The 14,972-nt window shown below is 39.8% G+C and overlaps 1 protein-coding gene across 3 annotated transcripts in view; it reads right to left on the reverse strand.

Annotated features, from left to right (window-relative positions):
* The window catches only part of LOC124721148 (cullin-5), a 237,388-nt gene that overhangs the window by 42,619 nt on the left and 179,797 nt on the right, over positions 1-14,972 (reverse strand). For all 3 annotated transcript variants that reach the window (XR_007006279.1, XM_047245967.1, XM_047245966.1), the window contains exons 12-13: positions 8,126-8,298; positions 4,102-4,263 (exon numbers count right to left, since the gene is read on the reverse strand). Coding sequence is in view for 2 of the 3 variants with exons in the window: in XM_047245967.1 (XP_047101923.1) it covers positions 4,102-4,263; positions 8,126-8,298 (335 nt within the window). In the remaining variant the exon portion in view is untranslated. The remainder of the gene's footprint in view (positions 1-4,101; positions 4,264-8,125; positions 8,299-14,972) is intronic.

Genomic DNA, 14,972 nt, shown 5'->3' on the forward strand with positions numbered 1-14,972 from the left:
TAGGTAAGGAAAATTGACCATTTTATATCACATAATTTGCTATCAAATGTACAGTTCAGTTTTAGGAGGGTTTAACCCTTTTAGTGCCAAATAAGATCTAATCGGATCGTGATGTATGCACAAAAAGTGCCACGTGTGATCTAATTGTACTGCCATTTTCACACACTTTTCTTTCAAACTAAGGCCAGATCGTGGTATATCAATGTCAGGAAGACAAACAAAGGTTGAAAGATAGTCGTCAAGTACTTTGTTTCAATCGTCAATGCCAATAATCGATATTTTCGAGTTCCAAACACAAGATTGTTTTTCGTTCGTTTCGAACGTACCATGGCGCCGCCAAGGAAGAAGTCTCATTTGAGTGCGATTTATACCGTGGAAAGTAGTGAAAGTGAGAATGATTTTGCAGGTTTTCCAGACAGTGGATCGACCTATGAGTGGTCTAGTGGCGACATCTCATCATGTGAGTCATCAACAGCCGAATCCGCACCCAGCAGCGATGAAGACTATGTTGAAGAATTGACTGCAGCCAGCGACACGTTTGCTGAATTTGGAACTGATGAGTTGGACAATCCTGCTCCTCACCGCTTCACGTTTTCGGGATTACCAGGCCCCAAACATGTACCAATAAATGCTACACCAATTGATTTTTTAACTTGTTTTTTTCAGTGCAACTGTTTACAATATATGGGACTCATAAAGAAACCAACAATTTTTAGTTAATGGTTCACAGATGAAAATATGGCAACTCCATGGTTTTCCCGTATGTTTTCGCGAAATAGATTTCAGTTGCTCCTAAAATTTTTCCACTTGACAGATAATACAAAATTGCACCCTCCTGGGCATCCACGTATGACCCCACTGCAAAGTTTGATATTATGCTGAACATTGCCAATAATGTGTTTCAACACCATTATACGCCTCATCAACAGCTGCGTGTTGATGAAAGTCTTGTTGTTATGCAGCCATAAAAAGTTTAACTACTAATAAAGTTCAGTTTAAGAGGCACCTGAAGGATTTATTTGTGGCCAAATCCTACTCCACTGACAAATTTGTTAGTAGAACTAACTGATGAGTATATGTTACTAATAATATCTAACATGATTACTCATAACTGTAGTTGCCCTACCTACAAGATCATCTGTAGTCAGTTCAGTAAGTAATGCAATCACTATAAATACGGCATTTAAAATTATTTTTCTAGATGATGATTCATAGCTACAATAGCCTAAGAATTATCATAGGCACCTCAGAGTATTGAACATTTACATGTTTTGCGACAACTTATTTATTGCCTTTTAGAAGAGAATATTTTTAAGATTTGTTTGGCTTATTACACATCCACTAGGACCATTTAACTTGAGATATGTGGAAGTTATATTAGTTTATTTGTTTTTATTTGTAAATAGTTATTGTGTATTCTCATTTTACTGATATGAATTACATCCTGGAAGATCTCCTCACTACGGATCTACAGAAAACAAAAGTACAACTAATCTGATCTATGGTGGAAGAAATCAGCTGTGTAAAATCACTGTATAACTGTTTAGTTGTTCTATAAAAAACTATGACTTTCTAATCTGTCTGTTGCAGTTCCTTGGATGCTACATACAGACTGCAGTTTGTTTCTTTGGATGTATGGATGAATCCAGAATTTTCTCTGTTTTCTCACTCATGTGTAACTGTAACAGAGACCCCCATGTTCCTCTGATCTCAAATCTGTACTTGACATGACAAGTGTAAACAAACGATGTTCAGGTGCAAGAAATAATATTACCTCTCCTCCTCCTCATTCGCACACAGCAACTACAGGTTCTCATTTCACAGTTGCGCTAAGTGAGGAACTGCGTTGCCAGCTACTCAGCAACCTGCTGCCATTTAAATCACATGCCTGTTGCATTTCTTTTCAGTTGCTCTGTGTGTGGATGGTCTTAGCATTTGCTTACTGTACTGGCAACAATGTAGGTTTCCAGATTGCAGTCATTATGGTAGCATCTAACATGTTTGTAGACATCACTGTATTTATTTTATTTTTGTTTATTTATGTAAAGTGATCTGGTTAGGGCCATCAGGCCCCCTCTTACATCGGACCTGGGTTTCATACATGCAGTACTTTTTTACATCATAGTTAACTAATAAATGACAATTATAATATGACAAATAGTATTAAAATGATTTGAGGGTCTGTAGAGACTATGTGAGTAAATAACACTACGAACTAATAAAGTTAATACTGGACTGACTTGTCCAAGCAGTGAGTCTTGCTTATCATTCACGGATTTCAAAGGCTCATTTCAGTCTCAAGAGTTTTGTAGCTTTCAAGCAATGGAAATCTACTCAATAACACCCAAGCACAAATTCAGCCTGCAGTAAGCAGCACCACTTTATCAGTGCAGGTATGTCTTATTGGTTGCAATGCTCCAATATCGAGCCGCTATTGTGGACAAACTTATACAGTCTGTTAACGCCCTTCAAACAAGACGGTAGTCATTTCACACTGCAGTCTCGCTGCGTGGTCTATTGAAGCTATGGAAGCAGAAGGTGAATAGGAGAGCCATTTGTATCTGGGCATGTCTCAAAGATAGTACTTTATCCATCTTCAACAACTATCTGTCTACTAGCTGAAAAATCAGAAACTAGTTATAGAAAAGGAATTTTATTTCTCTATTACTTTCAGGCACCCAGTGCCCTTCTTCAGAAGATTATAATTATGAGGCAGAATCCAAAATTTTCAGGACTGCTGCTGCCATCTGGAAAGTAGGAGTGGTAGATCTTTGCACCGCTAGGTGGTGAGAGCTGCATATCAGATGACTCAGTGTGCGGAGTAGCATTCAGCTGGGAGGACATGTTGCGTGTCCACAGTGATTTCCATAATACTGTGTGTGTGTGTGTGTGTGTGTGTGTGTGTGTGTGTGTGTGTGTGTGTGTGTCAAATTCTGCGTGAATCTTGGGAAAAGTGCTACGGAGACACTTGCAATGATTCAACAAGTGTTTGGGGGACAGAGCATGAGCTGTATGCATGTGTTTGAGTGGAAGAGCTCGGGCTCCCCAAGAGCCAAAAAAGCAAGACAGGTGAATGGCAAATTGAAGAGCATGATCATCGTTTTCTTTGTTACCACGGGAATTGTGCACAAAGAATTCGTCCCACCCAACCCAACAGTGAATTCCGCGTACTACTGTGATGTTTTGCGACGGCTCCGTGAAAACAGGCGGCGACGACGGCCTGAACTTTGGCATCAAGGGAACTGGCTGCTCCATCACGACAATGCACCCTGTCACAAGTCCTTGCTCACCAGAACCTTTTTGTCAAAAAACAACATGGCAGTTGTACCCCACCCATCATACTCACCAGATTTGGCACCTTGCGATTTCGTGCTATTCCCAAAACTGAAACAAGTTGAAAGGCCGTCGGCTCGACACACTAGAGAGGTTTCAAGAATCATCACTAGCGGTGTTAAACGCCCTCAAAAACCAGGACTTCCAGAAAACATTTGACCAATGGCACAAATGCTGGGACCGGTGTGTACGTGTGGATGGGAACTACTTCAAGGGTGATGGTGACCATTAGTCCAAAGGTAAGGTTTTCAACAGATGGCAGCAACAGCCCAAAAAATTTTGGATAGCACCTCGTATCACATTATTAGCAACTCTTGAAAACAAGCAGGTGTGTGCATAATATTACTGCAGTCATGTGGATCATAGTGCATGTACAAAAATAGCCTCAAAGAGCAGGTGTGATGGATGGATAGAGAATTATACCCCCAACCCTGACATTAAGTGTCTAAGAAGTCACAGTTTTTCCAAGCATCTGGAAATCATAATCTCTAATAACAGTGATGCAAAAAATGTAGCTGACAATGTAAGTATCTGCAAGAGTTACAGTGATTGCAATTCATTATACTATTCATCACTCAGTGTCTCACATATTGGATCAAAACAATGTTTCACAATATTTTGTCAAGTGGGTGTTGTCAGCTTCCTAAAGAACACAAGTAACATTTCCTTTAAAAGTCCACTACAAATGAGCTCAATAATGACTCTTCTTAGTACAAGGCAATCGCAATGTACACAGCAACAACATTTTAACTCTGTTTAACTTCTTACCCACAATGTTCTTCTAAGCTCTGGATCAGGTAACTCTGTGGCCAGCCTTAAATTTTCGTATGGTATTTTATCGTATGGACGCTGATTCCATGCAAAAAGAACTGCCATTTGGAAAGTGGTGACATCTACATCATATCTTCCAACATTATTTGCAAATGTTATCTGAAAAATTTAAGTTGATAACAAAGCATAAAATTTTAATTCAATAACAACACATAAGTGACACACCATTACATTTGCATTCCACAGCAATATGACACGAGCCTCTCCAAGTTTCACATCAAAGAAGTTTTGTCAACAATTGTCATATTCCATGAAATTCTCAGAGACTGTAGAATGTGTCACATTGTAAAATGGCAAACTGATGTTTCAGTAACTACTGCAACTGAACTTCACTTGTGTGACATGTGATCTACAACCCACAAGAATTTAATGAAAGTGACTCCAACTGCGAAAGCCTGCAAACATAAGATTATCAAACGATGGCGCGTGTGTGTGTGTGTGTGTGTGTGTGTGTGTGTGTGTGTGTGTGTGTTTCTGTGACTCAGTGTCTCCTCTATATGGTGAGTAACAATCTATCCTTTCCATATAAAATTAACTGATTAAAAACTCTTGGTCATCTACAGCACATACACAAAGTATCACTCATAAAATATTGGATTGTTTGGTGCCACCAAAATCAGATATGGTCCCAGTGATCCTACCAACAACGTCGTCTGCCAGTCTAAGATCAGCAACACCAAATCCACTTATGGGAATTTCAGGGGCAGCACACCTCAGTGGCACCAGAAATTACAAACGATGTAGAGTATGTGGCCTCAGTTCCAATGGGGACAGCATCCCGACAGGTGGTGCACACAGTCGGTATGTGCTGTTGACAGAAAAGTCTTTGTGCTGTCATTATGCTGTCAACTTCCACGAAGATATGCAACGCTGGTTGGCAATGCTTGTTTGCTCAAGACTTTAAGCCTTTTTGCAAAAATGGTTCAAATGGCTCTGAGCACTATGGGACTTAACATCTGAGGTCATCAGTCCCCTAGAACTGAGAACTACTTAAACCTATCTAACCTCAGGACATCACACACATCCATGCCCAAAGCAGGATTCAAACCTGTGACTGTAGCGGTTGTGCGGTTCCAGACTGAAGCGCCTAGAACCGCTCGGCCACTCCGGCCGGTGCCTCTTTGCAACATCAGGCCATTGTTAGTCTGTTTTCTACCAGTTTATGCTGAATGGATCTATCAGCTGACTACACTTGCTAAGTTTAGACCTCTAGTGGACTTTTACCGAGAATGGTTAGTAATGGATGGTTACTACCTCAGCTCTGATTGAGACTTGATTCAGCACGTAACCCTCTCCACTCACCACTAGCACAAGGCTATTGGGTATTCCAATGATCTTATGATGATCTCTATCTTCCACAGTTTAGTAAACATCTGCTTAGTTCTGACAGAAAAACCAAAATATTGATGGAATGCTGAACCTAAATCTTCCTTTTTCTTCTTCTTGCCCAATATAAAACACATTTACAAGTCAACTGAACAAATGAAGGAAAACCCAGGAATTAGATGAAGAACCATTTCACGAAACATTTGAAAAGACTGATGAGATGAAGGTACAAATAAACTGTCAATTGGAAGAATCATTAGTACAGTATGATGATGCAAAAGAGGGGAAGGTGAGAGTGAGAAGGAGGAGGGAAGGTGAGGGGGAAGGGAGAGAGCGTGAGGGGAGTAGGGAGCGAAACTATTGTGTATTCATTGGTTCATACTTTTATATTAGAAATTACTGCACCTGAAAACAAAACACACTCCAAGACAAAAAAAAATGAAGCACTACAAAGGAATTAACCAAATGGGACAGAAATCTGTAGCTGTGATGTACGTGTAAAGACAATTGAATGATTAAATTCCAGAAAAACTATCTGATTTATTCAAGAGAAAGAGTGTCACAAATTGAGCAAGTCAGTAACACATTGGCCCACCTCTGGCCCTTATGCAAGCAGTTATTCACTTGGTGTAGATTGATGGAGTCGTTGGGTATCCTCCCATGAGATATCATGCCAAATTCTGTCCAGTTAGTACATTAGATCATCCAAATCCAAAGCTGGTTTTAAGGCCCTCCCGATAAAGCTCCAAATGTTCTCAACTGGGGAGAGACTCACTGACCTTGCTCATCAAGATAGGGTTTGGCAAGCATGAAGACAAGCAGTAGAAACTCTTGCCATGTGCTGGTAGTCGTCGCCTTGCTGAAATTTAAGCCCAGGTCAGCCTGCTAGGAAGGGCAACAAAACGGGACATAGAATATCATCTATGCACTGCTGCGCTGCAAGAGTGCTGCAGACGACAACAAAAGTGGTCCTGCTACGAAATGAAATTGCATCCCAGACCATCATTCTTGGTTGTAGGACTGTATAGAAGGCGACAGTCAAGTTGATATCCAACCCCAGCCCAGGATGTCTTCAGACATGCCTTGGCTGGTCATTGTGATGCAATTCGAAGCAGGACTCATCACTGAAGACTATTATATTCCAGTCAATGATATTACAGACCAAATGTGTCTGACACCACTGAAAACGGGTTTTCTGGTGTACAGCTGTCAATGGTAGTTGGCACAAGCGGTGCAGACATCTCAGCCCCCTTTCTGTGACTCACCTATTAGTTGTCCTTGTGGTCACTGAAGCACCAGTTGCACATTGTATAGATGATGATGATGAATCAGGGGCTCTAAGTGCCTCTGACGGCTGCTCGGTCCTCATGTTCTGCCATCTCTCTAGGTTGGCTGCTTCCTTCTTCACACTGAGTTTTGTCATGGTTCACCAATTCCTACCAACATTACCGAATGGTGATATCGCTTCTGTTCAAATGCTGAGCATCTGGCAAATTACTCCAACTGGCTGCTTTGACCTCAAGTACACATTCTCTTTCAAATGTGGACATCTGTGTACATTGTTCACCCGCCTGTATGGAGGGCACAGTTACTGTCCAACCAACTGTGCAGAATGAAATTCGCAAATACTTCATGCCCTGTTATCGACATGTCCCCTGTTTACTGTCCTTTCCAGCTGCAGGTGAATTGTACTGCAGCATCACACATCCATTCATTAGCCACCAAAGTTTACAATTTTGCATTTTCCATTGATACTTGTATGAAAGTCAATTTGTAACCAATTTGCATAGCTCCTTCATGGTGCGTCATCTTTTTTGTCTTCCAGTGCACATAAGATTGTTTCGATTATTCATCTTTCATCTCTCAGATGCACAAATAAAAACATTCCATAAATTATTATATGGAGAAACACTGAATGATAAACATCAGATGATGATCTTACATTATGTTTAATAATTTTCTTCTTGGTCAGAACCCAACAGCAACAACTTCTGACAAAAGCATTTATATACATATACACACTTTGGGTGTCTCTCCTAAGAGTCATTGCGTGCAATTTCTCTGGAGTTTCGGCCGCTATTTGCAGTTTCACTTTTGCAATGTGTAGCCGGTAGCTGGAGACAGCCTGAATAAACACTAATCATCACATCTTTCATGCAACAACCAATGTCAACAGAGAGGGTGTGTGTGTGTGTGTGTGTGTGTGTGTGTGTGTGGGGGGGGGGGGGGGGGGGGGGGGCAAAATATTTTACTGTGTCTGTTAATACGTATTTATAGAACAAATATCACAGTAGACTAATTTGGGTATATTCTATTGAATGGGGGTATAAAAATCCGCTTTAAAAATAATTTTCTTCAGAACGGAAACAAACCAACACTTTCTGTCTACACTGGAGGACACATGAAAGATTTGGTGAGCAGAATTTCTTTGGGCTGATTCTAGCTACACACCACAAATACAAAACTGAAAATATCTCCCAAAACACCAGAGAAAATGCAACTGATGACTCACTGACTTATCTTATTCACACACACACACACACACACACACACACACTAGACATCGCATAACTTTTTATGAATTCAACAGGGGATGAACATAAAAAGTTTAATTCTTTGTAATTATTTTACATACCGTCCCATTAGACATATGATGGTACCATTGTAGTTTCCTCCCACTGTGTTTCTTTTTGTAGAAATCTTCTACTTCCGGAATGTAGTCTTCTAGCTCCAGAGGCAACGACACAGTTACACGTTCACTTCCACGTGCCCAAGCCCCGGCATTCAAGATCTTGATGTTGATTGAGTCTATTACAACATTGCAAAAATTTGCATTTTTTTAGTTCATATCTGAAATGAACCAGAACAAGAGGGAAAACCAGGTCTGGTTGTGTTTCATCAAAGTTACTATTTATCCCTCTTCAGAAATGACACAGCTATCATTATAGGGTCAAGTTTCCTGGAAGTTTACCATGTACAAAACATGCTTTTGGTGAAACTCTACCACATATGAATTATGTAAGGCAACAAGCACATTTCTGTCATCTCCAGATCACTCTCCTTATGCTTAAGTTCAAAATAACTGAAAAGTTGTCTCTAATGCTTCCTGCAAAATGTATTTGAAATTCTGTTATGTTAATACAGCACCATTAAGTCAAAGCAAAGCAGACTATCAAAACTTACACACCCACATCAGAGAGAGAGAGAGAGAGAGAGAGAGAGAGAGAGAGAGAGAGAGAGAGAGAGAGAGAGAGAGAAATTAACACACACAGTTTTGGAAAGTCAATATTTGCTACCTGTATATTTTCAATAGCAATAATAATAATAATAATAATAATAATAATAATAATGAATGCAGGGAAAGTATTTCATGTATATTTATATTTGCTGATGAACTACACTTTCAAATATTGAAATTTATTCCTGTAATTCAACTTAACTGTAATAGACACATATGAACTGCATAAAGCGATATTTGAAAATTTGTGCCGGACCGGGACTCGGACCCGGATTTCCCAATGATCATGAGATGTGCTAGTGTGGGCAATGAATTAATAATCTATGAGAAGAAATGGATTGGTGTATGACATACTAAAGCTTGGATTGATCTGGAGAGTACCACCAGATGGTGTAAGTAGTAAGGTGACCACTTGCGATAAGAGGGAAATCTGGCCTTGTGTCCCAGTTCAGTATAAACTTTCACATGTCACTTTAGGTAGGTCACTATACCTATTATAGTTAAATTTGATTTCATGAATAAATTTCAATATTTCATTACTTCTTCATTTGTTTCTCCCAAATTACATCTACTATCTTAACGATATTGTTGGAAATGTCCTGGGACTACACTTCACACGTTTCACACTGTCATATGGGTCTCTCAAGCATTTTCCAATTTCCAACTGATGATCCCTTTTAGTTCAGGGAATTTACACACATCTTCATAATTTACCCTTAGTGATCAAAAAGTGCTACGTAACTGTGAAGAATACTTTAGTATTTGACAGTGATTTGGACTTCCAGCCCTAGTATCAATATGGAGGACAGGTCAGAGATGCTCAGGCTTCATACTCTGGCCACAGCTGGCTCCCACGAGGGATGCTGCTGCAGGTGGAGACATATCACTTGGCCCCTTCCACTATTTCGAGCATGCTGGTAAATACCATGCCCTGACTTCTCAGTCATTCTCATCAGTTTCTTGAAGCCTATCATACACACTATCAATTAGTAGAATGCTTGGCCTTACATTTATTACATTGTGATTCAGACTGCTCCCTGGACTGTTCGTGCACATTTATGATGACTTTGCTATGCCCTGGATTTCGTTTCTGGCTAGCAGTTTACTTTGTGAACTCCACCGTCACCAACCTCAGGAACCGTCTGTTTGTTCCACCAGTCTCTGCATTATCGCCAGTGATCATTAACTGTGATCTACCCCCGTGTGTGTGTGTGTGTGTGTGTGTGTGTGTGTGTGTGTGTGTGTGTGTGTGTGTGTGCGCGCGTTTTTCTTCAGCATGAAGGTGCCACTGTGGGCAAAAATATGGATTTTTTTTGGGAATCCCAGGAACAGGTGTGTAAGTTACTAGCTGAAAATGTAGAATTGTAAGAACAGGTGCACAAACTTTTGGCTAAAAAATGTAGAGCTAGAAGACCAGTATAATAACCAACTCCGAAGACAGGCAACTGCACTGAGAGTAGACTTTAATGTTCAAGCTACTCTCCATGAAGCTAGAGGAGTTGAAGCTGGTGCAGCAGTGTCACCATCTGTTATTGTAAGCAGCTTCCCAGCAGTTAACTTTATTTCTTCATTCTCAGGAAACGTAGTGTGTCTTGATACATTTTTGCAAAATATCTGCAACTTTGGTCATATTTTCTCATGGCTAGATAGTTTTCTTCTATTTTTGGCAAGGCTAAAATTGTGTTGGGACACATGCACCCAAGTCAAGTCAGCTGATGCACTGAGGAGTGTAGATAGATTCGAGATTCTAGCAAAAATGTTAGCAGACTGCTCTTTTGGTAAGTGGAGTGTCAGTTACTACCATGACAAACTTTCCATACTTCCGGAAATATCAGGGGAAGATTCTGAACAATTTGCAAACTGTAAAACCTATAGCCTTTGCTGGGATACAACCTGTAATGATGTGCTTCTAGAAGAAGCAGAGGTGCATGCGATCGACGTTTTTTTATCTGTAATATTAACCCACAGAGGGGTGTAGAGGTTAAAGTCATTTCCCCCAGCATCACCCTACGAGGCAGCCCGTTTTGCACTGTTGCATGAAGAAGCAACATGCTTTGTTGCTGTACATATACAGAACAATGAGCCACACCGTGTGTTCACTAGTAACACGGTCTGTGTATGATGTAGGTGAGCCGGCCATACAGCTGTTAAGTGCTTTGTCTGTTACTGCCCTTACTGCTGGGAGTTCATGTATCTAGGACTGCACTGCCTGCAGTCCTGAAATAGTCAAATCCTTGGCCACAACAGCCCTACCCCTAACAGAGACCAAGGGTATTTTGATCATGTAAATGCCGAAGGTAAGCAAGCCATCAACCCTGCCACCCTGTAAGAACAGTAATCCCAGTAAACTATTGAGGTGGGAAGGAGGTGACAAGTGCGACTGTGAAAAGAAAGATGCAAGGTAAGCGAACATGAATTTTGGCGGACACGAGCACTTACATAAATTAAGTTTTTCTTTCTCCCACAGACAAGCAGTTGCTAAAATCACACTGCTGTCATTCCTGAAATTTGGCGATTTGCTACTGCGGGGACCGAAACCCACCTTCTGCCTGATCTATTCAGATGACATTACAGTGTTCTCTTGAACAAGTGAACAGCACAATAAGCACTCAAGAAATGTGTTAGTGAGGCTGTAGAATGTTCACTGAAGTTTGAAGCTGGAAAAATGTTCATTTGCTGAGTCACAAGTTCACTATTTGACACACATCATTACCCAGGGTAAAGCCAGAACAGTGGTTTCCAGAAGTCATAGAAAATTTTCCCGCTCTTTCGAATGTAAAAGAACTACAGAGTTTCCTGAGGCTGGTGAATTACTATTGTCGCTTTGTAAAAGACTATGCTACTGTGACTAAACCTTTAACAAGGATGTTAAATTAAGGAATAACTTCTGAATTGTCCACTGAGTGTGAAACTGCATTGAAAGAAGATAAAGTATTGAAAAATTCACCTTTGCTGGTACACCCTAACTTTATAAAGCCATTTATACCATCCTGCAACATATTTGATTTTGCTGTAGGTTGTATTCTGAACAAAGAGCTCAATAGTGAAGAAAACCGACTGTTATACTTCTTGCCACTCAATAAGGCTGAAATTAACTCCTATGGATTTTATAAAACCACTCTTGCAAACTGGTTAGTAAAACTGAAGGCACTTCAGCCTCATACTATTGCTCAATGCCATGAAGGTATACAAGCTTGCCACAATGGTAAACAGGCTACACACCCTCTTATTGCTACCTGCTATTGGTGAAAAGGCAGACTTTGAGATATAGATAAGTATTGACACAGGTGCCTGATGTGCACATAGTGGTCACAACAGAAGTGGCTGCAAATTTTGTTGTAGACTGTACCAGAAACATCTAGGCTTCTTGAAACTGTAGCTTTGGATATATCTTGTCGATTTTGATCACTTTCCCCAGTATCTAGCACTAGTAGTGCTTGCAAATATTACAGGAGAAACCAATTGGTATTACCTTTTGGCAGTCCTTATACTTTACTGATGGATCAGGTAACAAAATTTATGTCATTATTTGCACACATGTGCATAGTTCAAATGTTATCTTATTATGTGAATAAAACACAGTCCCACTGGGACTGTTATATCCAATACTTCTATGAGTTCGCCTTTTGAGATAGCAAAGCTACCACTGGGTGCAGACTCCATGAAAGTGAGAAGCTTGACACACCGACTTAAAATGATCTTTAATCGAGTTCAGCAAAATAATGTTAAAGTCACAACCAGACAAGTACAGAGGGGAAATAAAGCAGCAGTAATATCCCTATATCAGCCGGGTGACAGTACTACTGTGAGATCCTGCGACTGAGAAGAGAAGGGCAAAGAAATTCACTTCTGGAGAATACCACTTGCCAATCATGAAATGCCACCTAGTGTCAGCATGCACTTCTTTCTGTGTTTTATATGCTGATATGCCCTCAATTCCTGCCTAATCCTAAGAAGAGCACTAGTCAGATGTCCAGGGTATGAATTATTAGGTTTATGCATGTCTCCCTGGAAACCGAGACTTCCTTATTAAGCACATTATCTCACTTTGATCATGATGCTGTCCCTACCACTGTGTCTTACTGACCACAGACTGAACAGACCATCCACAAAACACAGCCTATTAGTTGCACACTTTCCACATTTGTAACTGTTGTCCTAGACAATACAACATTACCGTGCCTCATTTCGCACAAAAACCTTTACCCATTACATCCCACAGGCGCACATAACTATCTGGTATGTGGTTACTGGCAGGGAGTGACAATGTCGCGCACATAGTACAGCTGCTACCTAGTCGTCAAAACTGATTGACACTTGTGTGCAATAAACAAGACAGCCACCATTAAGAAAGAGGATTCGGAAATCATAATCCTCAAATGAGCAGGGCCATCATGACTCACATCTTTGGCAGTACAAGAGTAGGTGGGAATTGAAAAACTGGTCCCACATTGAAATAAGTGCTTCGATAGCTGTGGTAACTACATTGAAAAACAGAGTAAGGTACTGTAACTTTATTTACAAAATTTTGTGTTGATATGTTTTTATTTGGTTAAATCAGAATGTTCCTTGCTTTTTGGATGACTCTTTATTATGTTTGGAGTTGAAGCGGACTCCATAATTAATTATCGTTTTAAAAAGATCTGAAATCATCATTATACGCCCAAAATGTCCGGAGTAAAAGCTTGTTATATCATCACTCAGCAATGATTACAGAACTTATTTCATCTCTATTTCATGTTGCAAATAGTGCATGCCACTATCCTGTTACTTAAATGAATACAACTGCATTCAGAGTCATCGTTAAGGACAATTTTTGTAACACAAAATTAAGAAGCTTGTGGCTCTGAGGGAGCAACATACCTTACAGAATGTGACAGTAAATCTTACATAAATCAAATGTGGCAGGAAAGTATACAACAATGGAAACTATTCAACAATCATCCTACATCAAAAACATTATTCTAGCTTTAACTGTCAATCACATGCAGCAACTATTATTGCAATGAAGTGTTTTCTTTTATGTCTGCCAAGCTACAATTACTATTCTACACAGTTACTATCTAAATGAAAATGTCTGTACGACTGAGTAAAACTTTGCTCCCAAAAATCTGTTCAGTTTCATAATGAGGCAATAGCTCCGAAATCAAAACATTCCAACTATAATTTTAGTGGTCAAAACTTTTCAGATTGAACTGCTGCATAAGCTGCCATATGTTTACATTTACAGAAGGTCAGACAGTTGTAGAGGTGCGTAATTATAGAAACAATGTGACACTACAGATTCTGAGCTGTTCACTGCTATTTCTGAATAACAAAGGATGTTAAACACTTTAACATCCCATGAAGGAATTTCCTCAGATTTTGACAATGTACAAAGAGCCATAAAGTTGACACACAGTAAACCATTTATGTCCCATCAGAGCGTTTCCATATGATTTAGAACTGAAACTCTAATCTTTGGCAGTTCTAGTCAACTTGGTGGACAAATATGATACTGCTCTATTGGCAGAGTTTGCTTTGAGGTGAAGAATACAGAAATCAAATTTCATCTTGAGAAACTATGTTCTACGTCTACATCTCTACTCTGCCACCGTGTACTGTACTGTGAATGAAAGTTCATTTAGCAGCATCTGTAATCCCCCATACAAATTCAAATTTTCCTAACTACTGACACAGTACAGCCCGTATATACACTGGGTGTATCATAATTAATGGCATAAACACATATAGTTGAGAGTATATGATACTGGAAGCACAAAGGTCGAGTTAACATGGGTTCTAAAATGCATACCTGAAGAGCTAAGGGCACTACTACATCTTCAAGACACTGAAAAAATCTCTTCTACTGCAAGCTATATTTTGCTTTCCATATTTTGAGGAAAGTATGAACCAAAACAAGAAAAAAAATCTAGTAAGTGTGGCCTCTAAAATCATACCTGTGAGCTATGTGCTCTTGTTTCACAGTAGTTAAGATATACTTAAAAAAGCATAGGACTTGTGGAAGAAGAGATTTGTTTGACAGTATCGAAGATGAAGTGCCCGTAGCTCTTCAGGAATGAATTTTAAAGTCCATGCTTACTACATTTTTTTTGCTTCTGATACCATGATCATCAATTTAATAAGTCATGGCTGCAAAATACAAACACGAATTCTTTACAAACAAATGGACAAACTGGTAGAAGCTGACCTTGGGAAGATCAGTTTTCGATCTGTAGAAATTTTGGAACACGCAAGGCAATAC

The sequence above is a fragment of the Schistocerca piceifrons genome, chromosome X, assembly GCF_021461385.2.
Source record: "Schistocerca piceifrons isolate TAMUIC-IGC-003096 chromosome X, iqSchPice1.1, whole genome shotgun sequence".
In the NCBI taxonomy this organism is placed as follows: Eukaryota; Metazoa; Arthropoda; class Insecta; order Orthoptera; family Acrididae; genus Schistocerca; species Schistocerca piceifrons.